The following is a 13,338-nucleotide window of genomic DNA, read 5'->3' on the forward strand; positions in this document are numbered from 1 at the left end:
TTTCTTTTGCTTACATTAAGAGACAAATCAAAGAAATGGCAATGCTTGAATGGCTGGAACACATCTTTGAAAATGGAAGTGATGTAAATCACTACTCTCAATTCAATTCAAAACCAAAGTGGAAAGCTTGTCCACTTTCATTTCCCAAACAGATTTGGTCAACAATTATTCAGTTGAAATTGGGTCATGGTTACTTTGGTTCTTACTTAATAAGACTACCAAATCATGATAGGAAAATCTGCAGACACTGTGACTGCAAAGAAACACCAAAACATTTGCTCATGGATTGTTTAAGTCTGAAAGATGACAGACAACAGTGTTTGAAAGAGTTTAAAATTCCACAACTGTCACTTGAGTTTCTATTTAACACTGAATTGAATTTGAAATGGATGGAAAAGTTTCTCAAACAAACTGGAATAGTCACCAGAAGATGGCTTCTGAATGAAACAGACTGAGTATCTTTAAAGATCTCACTTACAATCTCATTATTTGTTTTCAAATTTCTGTGGAGGAAAGACATAAATCACTGCCCTGACACTATTGTATGTTTTTCATTTGTTAATTTGTCTATGATCATGTCTCTGATCATTGTTTTTGTAACTTAGTTAAATCCTGCAAGACAGCTTGCAGGTAGTCTTCATAGTCTTGACTGCACAAGACTATAATGAATAATAATAATAATAATAATAATAATAGATTCTTTATCACAAATGCAATCAATTTTCAATGTTTCAGAGCTGTAGTGAATGTAGTTGTGTTGTGATGATCAGACAAAGTGTCTGGGTAGTCAAAACTGACAACTCAGTCTTTGGTGTGAGAATTTCCACCCCCCACAGTGAATTGTCAGATAAAAATGGAGAGAATAAGTAAGTGAAACAAGAGCTTTTCAATAAATATATTTTCAGTAAATTTGACCTAGAATTGATGGTCTTTCATACCAAGTTCTGTGCATGCCATGCTTCCACCCACCACAATGAATTGCTGAGTGAAAATGAAGAGAATAACTAAATGAATCAAGAGCTTTCTAATAACTATATTTTCAGTAAATTTGACTTAGAATTGATGGTGTTCCATATCAAGTGTGAATGAGTATAATAGAGTTTGGTGAAAGAATTATGTAAGATCAGACTCAGACTCAGCTTTGATGTTGATGATGAGTGTTTAGTAAGTCAGAAACACAAAAACTCTACACAAAAACTCTACACAAAAACCCTTCACTCTGAAAAACTGATGAAGAGACAGCAAAACTGAGTGAATATTTGATCAGTTTAAGAATGTAAGTATTTTTCTCTTGAATATAGATTCTTTGTCACAAATGCAATCAATTTTCAATGTGTCAGAGCTGTAGTGGATGTGATTATATTGTAATGATCAGACAAAGTGTCTCAGTAGTCAAAACTGACAACTCAGTTTTTGATGTGAGATTTTTCACCCACCACAGTGAATTGCTAGGCAAAAATGAAGAGAATAACTAAATGAAACAAGAGCTTTTCAATTATCATACTTTCAGCAAATTTAATCTAGAATTGATGATGTTTTATATTAAGTGCTGTGTCACTAAATATTCATCTGCTTTGAGCACCATTCTATACAGCAAAAGAGATCATATGGTGAAAATGCTTATTTAAAAATATCACATTGAAATTGAGAAGAGATTTTAATCTTTTATATGATAATTTGCAAACAATACATTTACTGATTTCAGTAGCTTTACAACTAATTAGTAATTATCAAGCTTCACCATGTTGATCTTCATTATCACTGATTATGACAGACAGTTACTAATAATTAATTGAATATTAGCTAAATTGAAAGTGATAATATATCTGCATATAATTTAATAAAGATCTTATCTAGACAGAAATTTAAAAAATTCATAAAGCAATTAGGACTTATGAATATTAATTATTTAATAGAGAAGAGTTTGTCATAGACTGACTGCAGAGACAGAAATTTCCCAACTGAAATTCTGTTTCTAATGCACTAATGCAAAATTGAGATGGGACCAGAACTTGATGGTTCAAACTGAAATGAAACTGAGACTTGAGTTTCAAGTACTAAGATGGAAATGAAACTTAATTTAAAGAGATTGAGATTATTTAATTAGAAATAGAAATTCCCAATTTCCCTAAATCTAAAATAAAATCTTATTTTATACTATATTTAGTATCAAAATCATATATAAATGTATATATGCATTTTGACTTGATGTGCCAATTTTTCTATTTTGTCATATTTTGATGTAAAAATACACTTTCAAAATAAAGTTTGAAAAAAATTAAAGTTGTTCTAGAGATAGAAAAATCTAGAGATGGAACTTCAAATATAAAATTTGAAACTAAAAAGAGAATGGAACTTTTATTCATCTTTTGGACTGGAATTGAAACTAACTTTTAAATTTTGAGAAGAAATTTGGATCAACTCATTTGAGATTGACATTCAGTCTTGTTCCATTGAGATTCTAAAGAGATCTCAACAGTCAGTCTAGTTTGTCATCTACATCACTGTCAAAATTATAGAGATGTGTTGAGCAGAAGTTAGATGACTTATTAATAATCAGATCTCTAAAAGACCAGACACAATATTATAGACTCTCAGTCACATGATCCTCACGTGTTCCTGTCAGTCACATGATCCTCACGTGTTCCTGTGTCGTCTGATAGAAACTTTGGTTCATGTTACGTAGTACTCCATACTTCGGAGAATAACTACGTCATCCGACAGTACGCCAACCATCCCTCCTGCTCTCCGCACTCGCGCCACCACGCCACGGCCCACTATTTAACTACCAAGTACCTAGCTTCAACCTTGAAAACCGAGCTTCATCATTCCTCCACTGATCATTACCATCGTCAGAGAAATTATTTCGGATAGAAAACTAACTTGAATGTTCGAAATGAACTCAGACAATATGCAACCTGATTTGGGGAAACGACGAATACGCGCACGGGAGATGCGGAGACTTATCAAAAAGACCACTCTCACTGATCAGCAAGCACACTTCATCTTGAAAGAGATGGAGAAATCAAACTCTTTACATGTTCAGGATCCAAATCTCGTTGGTCAGTTTGTTACAGCTTCTTGGCTTACAGATGAAGAAGCGCTGCAGAGGTGCTCTACATGAGCATTGTGAATTACATATGCCAGGTCATTGATGACCATCAGTGTGAAAAGTAATTCCCAATACCCATATCATACTAGTGTGATTACAAACTAATAAGAATTTCCCTTGCTCAGTTTTCTCGGCTTTGCGTATCCATTTTCAGAAGATGGCCGTCGGCAAATCATTTTACTCTGGCATACGAAAATTCCACCACTTCCTCCGTTACTTGCCGATTTGCCGATATTCGGGACTCGACTGACAATTGACTTTAACAATATACGACCTGAGAATGGAGATGTGTCAATTCTCACACCTGGGAGTAAGCTATATTCTGAATCTAATTCTGTCAATCAGCTCTCTGAAATGTATGGCACTCTTGGTTTCATTATAACCATAGACTCAGCTGGAGATACAAAACATGTTCTTGCAACAGTTAGCCATGTTATTGGAGATTCTGGAAGGCATTTATATGTTAAGAGCAATGGGGAACTTCTTCAGCTAACAACTATTCCTCAGTGTGACAGACTTGGTGGAAGACCAAAGTTTCGAAGAGACTGGTTGATCGATCGCCCAGTTCTAGATGAAATTTGTTTTCTTGATATTCCGGAAATGTTTGCGTCAAACTTTATTCCTTGCGTATTGGGTGATGTGAATTGTCATGAACTCGCGGGTCTTCCCTCCAACATAGCTGATGCTGATATTGAAATTAAACGAAGCCCTTCAGCAATGAACATTGACTGCTTTCGTGAGTGGGTCAAAAATAATAGCCCAGTTGAAGTACATAAAATCGGTGCAAGTACAGGTCGTACATCAGGCTTATTAGTGGAAATTTTACACAACCGTCGAGGTCTCAAACAAAAGCTACCATCTCGGAGACGAAGACGTATGGCAAATTCATCCTCGTCATCATCATCTTCAAGTGAATTAGACGAGACTCCTGCCTACTTGCTGCGCATTAAGTGGAAAAATGCATATGACTCATTTTCTGCACCTGGGGACTCTGGGAGCTTAGTTTTTGCAGAAAAAAATAGAAAGATAATTCCTCTTGGAATTCATTATGGATCAGACAGTGATGAGAGCTATGCTTATTTATTATATTCTTGGTTTTCAGAAATAGAGCTGGTACTGGATTGTGATGCATATTTCTGCAATCCAGCTAAATGCTCATCTGATATAGTTAACTTAATCTGATTATACAAGATCAAGATCTGTTAAGTCACTTCACAATGCCTGGGGACAGTTCAACCCACATCATACCAATTGCACACTGGTAACATCCATGTTTGGAACCAGTAATTACCAGTTAAGACGCCTGGTGACCACCCGCTTGGGCACCTGGGGACCTGCGAACGGGCGGCGACCTCCGTAGTGGTAGTTAATTTTGTAAGAAGCAGTCATTTGGGTGAGATTGGGCAATTGGTGAGGAATTACGTTAAGGTCAAGACTTGGTGGCTTTGTTTAAAGTTCTTTAGGGCTAGCTGGAGCACGTTACTCGTGACGCCCAGAGCTAAAATCCCACACGATCACAAAGCTGAGGAGTTTTACGCATTCAATCTTCCTCACCCTAGCCTGTCATCACATTACCGAACGGATTGTTCAGGTCTTGACTGGCATTCATCATTCGCAAGGTATATACTACAACTTCGCCGATTATGTATGATGACTGCTGACATTCTTGATTGTAGTGTTTCCTTCCTTACAAAGATGTCATATCAAAAGCCTGAGAAGGATTTTGGGGAGGGCCCAGTGCGTAAAAGCAGTTCTCGCTACGCATATATTAGTTCTAACCTACAATGCTTATATAGAAAATCCATAAAATTCGCATCACCCTGACTTCTCGCAAGGTTGCTTCTCTTGAGAAGGTCTGCCAGGAGCTCATCGAGCGTGCGCGCTCCAAGTCACTTCACGTTAAAGGGCCTGTTAGGCTTCCTACCAAAACGCTCACAATTTCTACTCGCAAAACACCCAATGGTGAAGGTAGTAAGACTTGGGATAGGTTTGAAATGCGGATTCACAAACGCTTGATCGAGTATGTTTTTGCTTCCTCTTCTTAGATCCCAGAATATTTCTATGGATACATGATTAATTTACGAATCTATCTGTTTTATAGCCTGCATGCCCCAACCGAGACTGTAAAACAGATCATCATAAACATTGAGGCTGGTGTGGAAGTTGAAGTTACCATTGCTGCATGACATGTTTCATTTTTCTCAATAAGCAGTTTACTGCCGCAGTGGTGTGTCCTACTCGAAATTCAACAGCAAATTATCCAATTAAACTCAAAAATGAACAGTACTAGGATACTTAGCAACATACATTTCCCTTAATATTTGCATCAGCGATCTATTAGTTGTAACTGTGGATTACGTTAGAGTAACCTTGGACATTCACCTCGAGAAAACGATAAACTGGAATCTTAGAAATATCATATAAAAATATCAAATAAGATATAAATATGTACATATGTAGGTACGTACGGATATATGTGGGACTTATAAATCAAAGCTGCACCATTCTGGCTTTGGCGGAACAAGGGGCATAAGTCCGTTTTTGAACGCGCCGTGCTCCTTTGAATAGCTATATGCCGTCTCAATTCCCGACGTATATTCACCAGGTGTGCCAATGGAACTTTTGAAGGCATCTGGAGTGGGTGCGCCATCAGGAAAGAAAATATGGACAAAAGTTGTTGGGTTATCTGGATGTTGATAACACGGCTCGTCATCGATGTATTTGACAACCTGGCCTTTCCATACCAAAAGTTTGTTGGTCATTGGATCGTGTTGGGTCTCTCCTGTGAGTTTAGGCAGAGGGTTTAATGTTATGATGTTTGCTGAAATAATAGTGCTAGGGGGCGGTACAGGGGAAGATAGTTGGTGGGTTGGCCGCGCGGTGGTTGTTTCCCTACCAAACATTGGCGATTGAGAAGAGAAAATGTTTGTGTGCGCTTGCGGATCACCAGAAGATATGGGTGTACTTGGGGTTAAAGTGGATGAGGGCTGTCTAAACGGATTCTTCATCTGACTAGGCTCGAGTGTGCCCGTAGCTACTCCCGTCCCGAATTGGCCCTGAATCGGACGCTGTAGTTGTCTATAGGAATGACTCTGATTTGAAACCCGAGTAAACGGCGAAATGGTATTTATTTTGACGCAGTCAAGTTGCTCTTGAGATACAGTTTGAGTCGTTGTTGATATTTGGCCAAATGCTGCCGGGGCTGACGTGTCACTTGTCGTCTGGCTGATAGCGGATGGGCGGCCAAATATTGGAGGACCAGATGCCGCTTGGCCAAATGCTATTTGTTGTTGTTGCTGTTGTTGTCCAGGTACAGAGGGTTTACCAAACCCATCTATGGCTTGTGTGGGTTGACGAAAGGGTGTCGTCCATTGAGAGGAAGCGGCAGGTGCCGGGGGTCCCGAGTGATGCATCCCTTTTCCATCTAGAAAATCAATGCGATTGGGATGCTGGTTTGTACCATTGATTAAATACTTTATTGCACCTTCAATATCATTCAGAATGGCATGGATTTGGTTCTCGGCAGCCGCGTACAGATTATTTGCATCTTCAATAGCTTTATCAGTAGTTCTGGTAATGATAGCGTCATAATGGATAGCGCGCATTTCCTCAAAGCTTTTCTCTCTTTCAGGCCCACCGAACAATTGGATCGGCATATTTTTACCTGGACCATAGGCAGAAAATATCCATTGAGGTCGGCCTTTCCCAAGAGTAAGGTCTGCTCTAATATCGTCAGGGGTGAGGACATATCTGTAAAAGTATTAGAACTTTGCAAGGTTCAAATCTGCAACTAATACTCGCTTTTTCCGTAGGTCTTCCGTTGGGCGGGAACCTGCGCCCATTTAGTCAGCGAGTCAGCACTCGAATAGAACATTGGCGCATAGAAATGTTCTACGAGTAGTGAATGGTACTGGGGAATAATGTGATATACGGCACAATTCTGGAGTGTATCCAGGCCAGACAAACACGCAGTACATATTCACAATACATAATCAACTAGGAAGGATGGGGAATATAGGTACCTCCAAAGACATTGCTTCTACTACCTTGAAATACGTTAAATCGATTACTAACGAGAGTCTGGCGGCCAGGATGCTCGTTTTTACAGCGATCTGACCTCAATTGAATCTTAGTAGCTTATTCGATAGAGGGCAGGATTTGCCTGAACTGTAGTTGAGTAACTAACGGAGGACCAAGGTTGTGTCTTACCTCCAAACCGGCATCTGCCTTCCTGATAATATGCACAAACTGCCATTTCTCAGGTACTATATGCAAACTTTCACCATTTACAGTCATGTGTAGGAGCTGTAGGTTGCATGCTGTTTACCTGCTATCTCAGACCATAGCGGAGTCCCGGGTCTGTGGGATGCCGTAATATTACGGTTGCCCGCAATGTAGTAACTCGTCATATAACGTAATTCCTCACCAAACGCCTGATCTCACCCAACGACCGCTTTTTACAAAATTACCACTACCTTCAAAATATAATTATTCAACAATGACATAGTAAAATTGATTAAGCTATTAGTTACAGCAAGTAGGAAAGAATTAAAACATAGAAATTAGTATGATTAATTCAAAAATTGATGAAGTGATCTAATAGCTTGATTTTTATGTGTAACTAACATTTCTGACTTCTTGAACTCTAAACTTTAAAGTGATCACAAAATCTGACTTTAATGTTTAAGAGCTCAATTGTAAGCTTGTTAAAGTCATAGAGAGTTTTTCTAGGGTTTTTTTGAGTGTTACAGATTCTGTAGAATATATAGATAAAGTAGAAGTTTCTGATGTCAGATCTTTTTAGTAAATTTTCTGTACAGTTTTCTTTTTCTGAATCTTTTTATACTGTAGAGTTCATTTTTCTTTGCTATCTATTTCAGAACTTTATATATCTTTCTAGCATTCTTCTCAATCTATCTATAAGTTGCAGTTGCAGCTTTAGTTATTTTTTTTTTAAATTTTTTTGCTAACCATTCTTCTTTATAAATTGCACACTACTTAGTGTGCTTAGTAATTAAATTTTCTTTCAATATAATTTATTAAAGCTTCTTCTGTTTGTTTTATATTCTTTTATTCTTCTATTTCTATTTTTTTTCTATAACTTTTGCTATCATTTTCATAATTTTTGAAGAAAAATAGAATTAAGCTTTATCAGCTTATTTAAAATTGAAAAAATTTAATTCTTTATCATATTGAAAATACTTCTTTTCAATCTTTAAAGCTGCAGCTAGATCATCTCTTTTAGTTTTTATAATTACTTTTTTCAATGCTATTTTTCTCTAAAGCATAATAGATTTATCTATGTCTAGATATGATGTTAACTCTCTTTAAATAGTTTAGTAGTTCGTCTATTCTCTGACATATAGTAAATGTAGTAGACTCTAGGGAAGTTTTCTGAATGTTTGAGATTTTAAACTGTATAAATTTAAGCACTCTATTAAAATCTAATAATTAAATATCAGTGTCTGTAACTATGAATAATATATTTTCTAATGTAAAAGCAAATGTGTATATAAACTTAAACAAGATGTAGAAATTTAATTTTATCATTTGAATAAAGTTCATATAATATATCTTATTGAATAAAATTGTTTAGTTTCTTTAAATAATTGTGCTGTATTTAGACTGATCATTGGAATCTCTTGGAGACAAGACTGAAAGTCAAATTCAATTGAGTTGATTTGAATCTCTTCTTAAAATTTAAAAGTTAGTTTCAATTCTCTTTCAAAATACTGATAAAAGTCTCATTCACTTTCCAGTGTTAAATTTTATATTTGAAGTTCCATCTCTAGATTTTTCTATCTCTAAAACAACTTCAATGTTTTTTCAAACTTTATTTGAAAGTGTATTTTTACACCAAAATATGACAAAATAGAAAAATTGGCACATTAAGTCAAAATGCATATATACATTTGTATATGATTTTGATCCTAAAAATAGTATAAATAAAATAAGATTATATTTTAAGTTTAGGGAAATTGGAAATCTCTATCTCTAATTAAATAATCTCAATATTTTTAAATTAAGTCTCATATTCATTTCTGTACTTGAAACTCAAGTTTCAGTAAGGCTGACTGTCAGGAATCAGAATCCCTTTGAGATCTCAATGAAACAAGACTGAATGTCAATTTCAATTGAGTTGATCCCAATCTCTCCCCAAAATTTTTGAAAGTTAGTCCTAATTCCATTATAAAATATGAATAAAAGTTCCATTTTCTTTCCAGTTTTAAATTTTATATTTTATGTTCCATCTCTAGATTTCTCTATCTCTAAAACAACTTTAATTTCTGTTCAAACTTTATTTTGAAAGTGTATTTTTACACCAAAATATAATGATAGAAAAATTGGCAAATCAAGTCAAAATGCATATAGACATTTGTTACTTGTATATGATTTTTATACTAAAAATAGTATTAAATAAGGTTTTATTTTAAGTTTAGGGAAATCAGAAATCTCTATCTCTAGTTAAATAATCTTAATCTTCTTGAACTAAGTTTTATTTCCATCTCAGTACTTGAAACTCAAGTCCCAGTCCCATATCAGTTTGAACTATCAAGTCCCAGTCCCATTTCAATTTGTCATTGGTGCATTAGAAATGGGATTTCAGTTGGGAAATCTCTGTTTCTGCAGTCAGTCTAGTTCCAGTTCCATTTCAGTTTGAACTATCAAGTTCCAGTCCCATTTCAATTCTCTATTTGTGTATTAGAGATGGGATCTCAGTTGGGAAATATCTGTCTCTGACTCTCTGTGGTCAGTCTAGCTGTATTGATTCAAAAAGTTCAACATTTAGAGACTGTAAATAGTATGTAGAGCTGAATGAAAGAATAAATAGTAGAATCTTATTCTTATCAGTAAAATTAATGAATTGTATATTAATATCAACACACAGCACTTGATATGGAACACCATCAATTCTAAGTCAAATTTAATGAAAATATATTCATTGAAAAGCTCTTGTTCCATTTAGTTGTTCTCTCCATTTTCACCTGGCAATTCACTGTGATGGGTGGGAAATCTCACATCAAAGACTGGATCACCAGTTTTGACTACTCAGACACTTTGTCTGATCACCACAACACAATCATCTCCACTACAGCTCTGAAACATTGAAAATTGATTTCTTTTGTGTTAAAGAATCTATACTCAAGAGGAAAATACTTGCATCCTCAAACTGATTAAGAATTCACTCAGTTTTGATGGCTCTCCATCAGTCTTTCACAGTGAAAGGCTTTCATGTTCCTGGCTTACTAAGTCTTAACCAGCAATGCCAAAGCTGAATTGAAGTCTGAACTTACATAATTATTCCACCAAACTCTATTATACCCCATCAAAGTGGTACAACTGCAGAACACAGCCAAAATTCTGGCAGAACATAGAAATTTGATCACAACTCAGTCAAAATAAAATCTTTTTAAATTCAATTGAATATCTCTGATTCTCTGATCAATTCTCTACCTTCCTGATATTCTATTGATTTTCTCCGGCCCTGATTTTCACTTCCAAAAAGTCAAAATCATTTGCCAGTTGGGGTCAGCAAAGATAAATTCAACCACAACTCAGTCAAAACAAAATCTCTTCAAAATTGATTTGATATTTCTGATTCTCCAATCAATTCTCTATCTTCCTGATATTCTATTGATTTTCTCCAGCCCTGATTTTCACTTCCAAAAAGTCAAAACCATTTGCCAGTTGGGGTCAGCAAAGATAAATTCAATCACAACTCAGTCAAAACAAGATCTCTTCAAAATTGATTTGATATCTCTAATTCTCTGATCAATTCTCTATCTCTCTGATATTCTATTGATTTTCTCCAGCCCCAATTTTCACTTCTGAAAAGTCAGAATCATTGACCAGTTGGGGTCAGTAAAGATAAATTCAATCACAACTTAAACAAAACAACTTTTCTCTCTTTCTTATTTGTTCCAAAGACATAGACTCTCCCAGTCACTGATCCCTGCATCCATCAGCTAGTGATGGTTAAAATTGCTCTTTTATAGTTAGAATAATCATACTAGACTTGTTGATTTTCTAGCAAAGAAGAAGACTTTTTACTTACATATCATAACAGTTTCTTTCAGTTCTTCTGCAGTTGGAATTTGACTTTGCCTTGAGATACATTAGTGTCTTGCAAAGAAGAATTAGGATTGTAATCTGAGATTGAAAAAGAACTGAGTTATCTTGAATCTTAAATATTGATTCTGAGATTCTGATAAAGTTGCTTGTCACTCTTCAAAAAGACAAGAAGAGGTTTTTTCCTGGGCTTGACTTCTCAGATAGACAGAAACAGCACATAAGTCATTCTTTTCTGTGATCAACATAAGATATAGGGACTAAAGTTACACTCTTGAAGTGTGAGACTAGTTGATATATTGAACTGAGATTACAAGTGGTTTACTTAAGTCTTCCCTATCAAAAAGACTTTCAGTTTGACAATTCTCTTGAAAAATTGTTAGTGGATTCTCTTATTCAAGTACATCTACTCATCTGGCTCCACAAGTTTTCTTTTGTTATCTTGCACCATCCCCCCCAGTTTCAGAGTAATCATAAAATAAACTGCTCTAATAGTTCAGGAATGTGCCATCTATTACTGCTATTTTTGTTCAGAAAATTTTGAAAACTTTGGCTTTTTCTTGACTGATTTCAGCCAAAACTTAGTCTTAGTTTCCCTGTTCTCTTGAAAAACTGGGATTAGTTTTTGGAAGATTTCTATTCTGGAAGGAAAAAATCTCTCTAGATAAGTTTCCAACTGAAACAAATCAAAATGTTCTCTATCTTCACTTCTCTCTCTCTGAATTCTGAACAAGAACTGAAATCAGTTCTCAAAGTTCTTGCACAAGAATGTCAGAAAGAAAATCATGTTCTTGTTCAAAAAGAATTAAACTCTTGCATTCTCAGTCTTCAAAAGATTCTCTTCTTTCAAAAGGAAAAAGATATCTTCTGTTTTCAGTTTGAAAATGACAATGACAAGCTGAATCTTTTGAAAAAGAGACTCAAAAAGTTGAAAAGTCTGTCTAGAAGTTCAGAATCTTCAGTTTCTTCTTTAAATTCCATCTCTTCTGTGTCTTCTCTGTCTTCTGTGACTGTGAATACAGTTTCAGAGAAATCAAGTGCTGGATGTAAATTCAGTTACTCTGAAGCTGTTAAGCAAAATCTACAAAAACAGTCAACAGTCTCTTTCTCTTCAACTTATACTTCTGAGACTGGGAAATCAAAGTCTGGTTTGAGAAATTCAAGAGAAAACAGACTGATTTTTAGAGTCAATTCTGAAATTGCTGAAAGAATTCAAAATAAAGCCTACTTTATCAGAAACAGAATCAATGATGCCTTTGTGAATGCCAAAATTACTGAAAAATCAGTGATCTCCTCAGTTGTTAAATCTTTTAAAAGACTTTCAGTGATTCTGATCACAACAGATCAATTTTCTGCAGAATTTCTTCAAGAACATGATAAAATCTGACAATCTGCTCTTTCTGATGTATTGACTGACTGTGACTTTGATTTTTCTCAGTCAAAATATCATAAAGATGAACATTGGGGAGTGTTTGTTGTTCATGAAATTTCTACTGAGATTTTCAACAATGACAATGATCTTGATCTTCTAAAAGAAGAATTTGAAACTTTCAATTCAATTTCTCTGAAAAGACTTTCTCAATGACTCTCTTCAGCAGAAAACAGAGTCAATAAAAAGCATGCTTCAGCTATCTTTCATGTGAAATCAACAGAATTTGTCAAGACTCTGAAATCAGTTAACATTGCAGATCAGACAATGCAAGTTGTTCCATTTGAAAAAGCTCAGTCACAATCAAGATACAAAACAACAATTCAATGTTTTAACTGTCAACTCTATGATCACATCTCTCTAAACTGCAAGAGAGAAACCAAATGTGAATTGTGTGCAAAGAATCACAGCACACAGTCACATAAATGTGAGACTTGTGATATGGTTGGCAAAGTGTGTGATCATGCTGAAATCAAGTGTGCAAATTGTGGTGAAAATCATGTTGCAAACAGTCATGTTTGCTGTTTCTACAGAAAATCAGCTGTCAAGTCAACTTCTTCCTCTTCTTCTTTCTTTGCTTGAAGAAAAACAACTGAGACTCAAACAACAGATACAAGAATGACTGATTCTGAATCTGAATCTGACTTTCAAACTGTTACAAATGCAAAATCCAGATCAATTGCCAAAAGAATACATGAGACTGATTCTGAAGATGAATTAGCTCAGA

At 35.4% G+C, this 13,338-nt stretch overlaps 3 protein-coding genes across 3 annotated transcripts; 2 read left to right on the top strand and 1 right to left on the bottom strand.

Moving 5' to 3' along the window:
* Positions 1-2,896: 2,896 nt before the first annotated feature.
* On the top strand, positions 2,897-4,294 carry LOZ57_006911 (uncharacterized protein; the record flags this gene model as incomplete). The annotated part of the gene is made up of 3 exons (XM_049255926.1): positions 2,897-3,066; positions 3,102-3,173; positions 3,238-4,294. 3 exons carry the CDS (start codon positions 2,897-2,899, stop codon positions 4,292-4,294), a joined length of 1,299 nt encoding a protein of 432 aa, XP_049105097.1.
* A 513-nt stretch (positions 4,295-4,807) lies between these two features.
* RPS20 (40S ribosomal protein S20) lies at positions 4,808-5,298 on the top strand (the record flags this gene model as incomplete). Its single annotated transcript, XM_049255927.1, has 3 exons — positions 4,808-4,849; positions 4,909-5,132; positions 5,214-5,298. The coding sequence occupies 3 exons, from the start codon at positions 4,808-4,810 to the stop codon at positions 5,296-5,298; spliced, it is 351 nt and encodes a 116-aa protein (XP_049105098.1).
* Positions 5,299-5,595: 297 nt separating this feature from the next.
* On the bottom strand, positions 5,596-6,986 carry LOZ57_006913 (uncharacterized protein; the record flags this gene model as incomplete). The annotated part of the gene is made up of 2 exons (XM_049255928.1): positions 5,596-6,862; positions 6,910-6,986. 2 exons carry the CDS (start codon positions 6,984-6,986, stop codon positions 5,596-5,598), a joined length of 1,344 nt encoding a protein of 447 aa, XP_049105099.1.
* Between the last annotated feature and the right edge of the window lie 6,352 nt (positions 6,987-13,338).

Source organism: Ophidiomyces ophidiicola (genome assembly GCF_022830035.1).
Source record: "Ophidiomyces ophidiicola strain CBS 122913 chromosome Unknown scaffold_84, whole genome shotgun sequence".
Lineage (NCBI taxonomy): Eukaryota > Fungi > Ascomycota > Eurotiomycetes > Onygenales > Onygenaceae > Ophidiomyces > Ophidiomyces ophidiicola.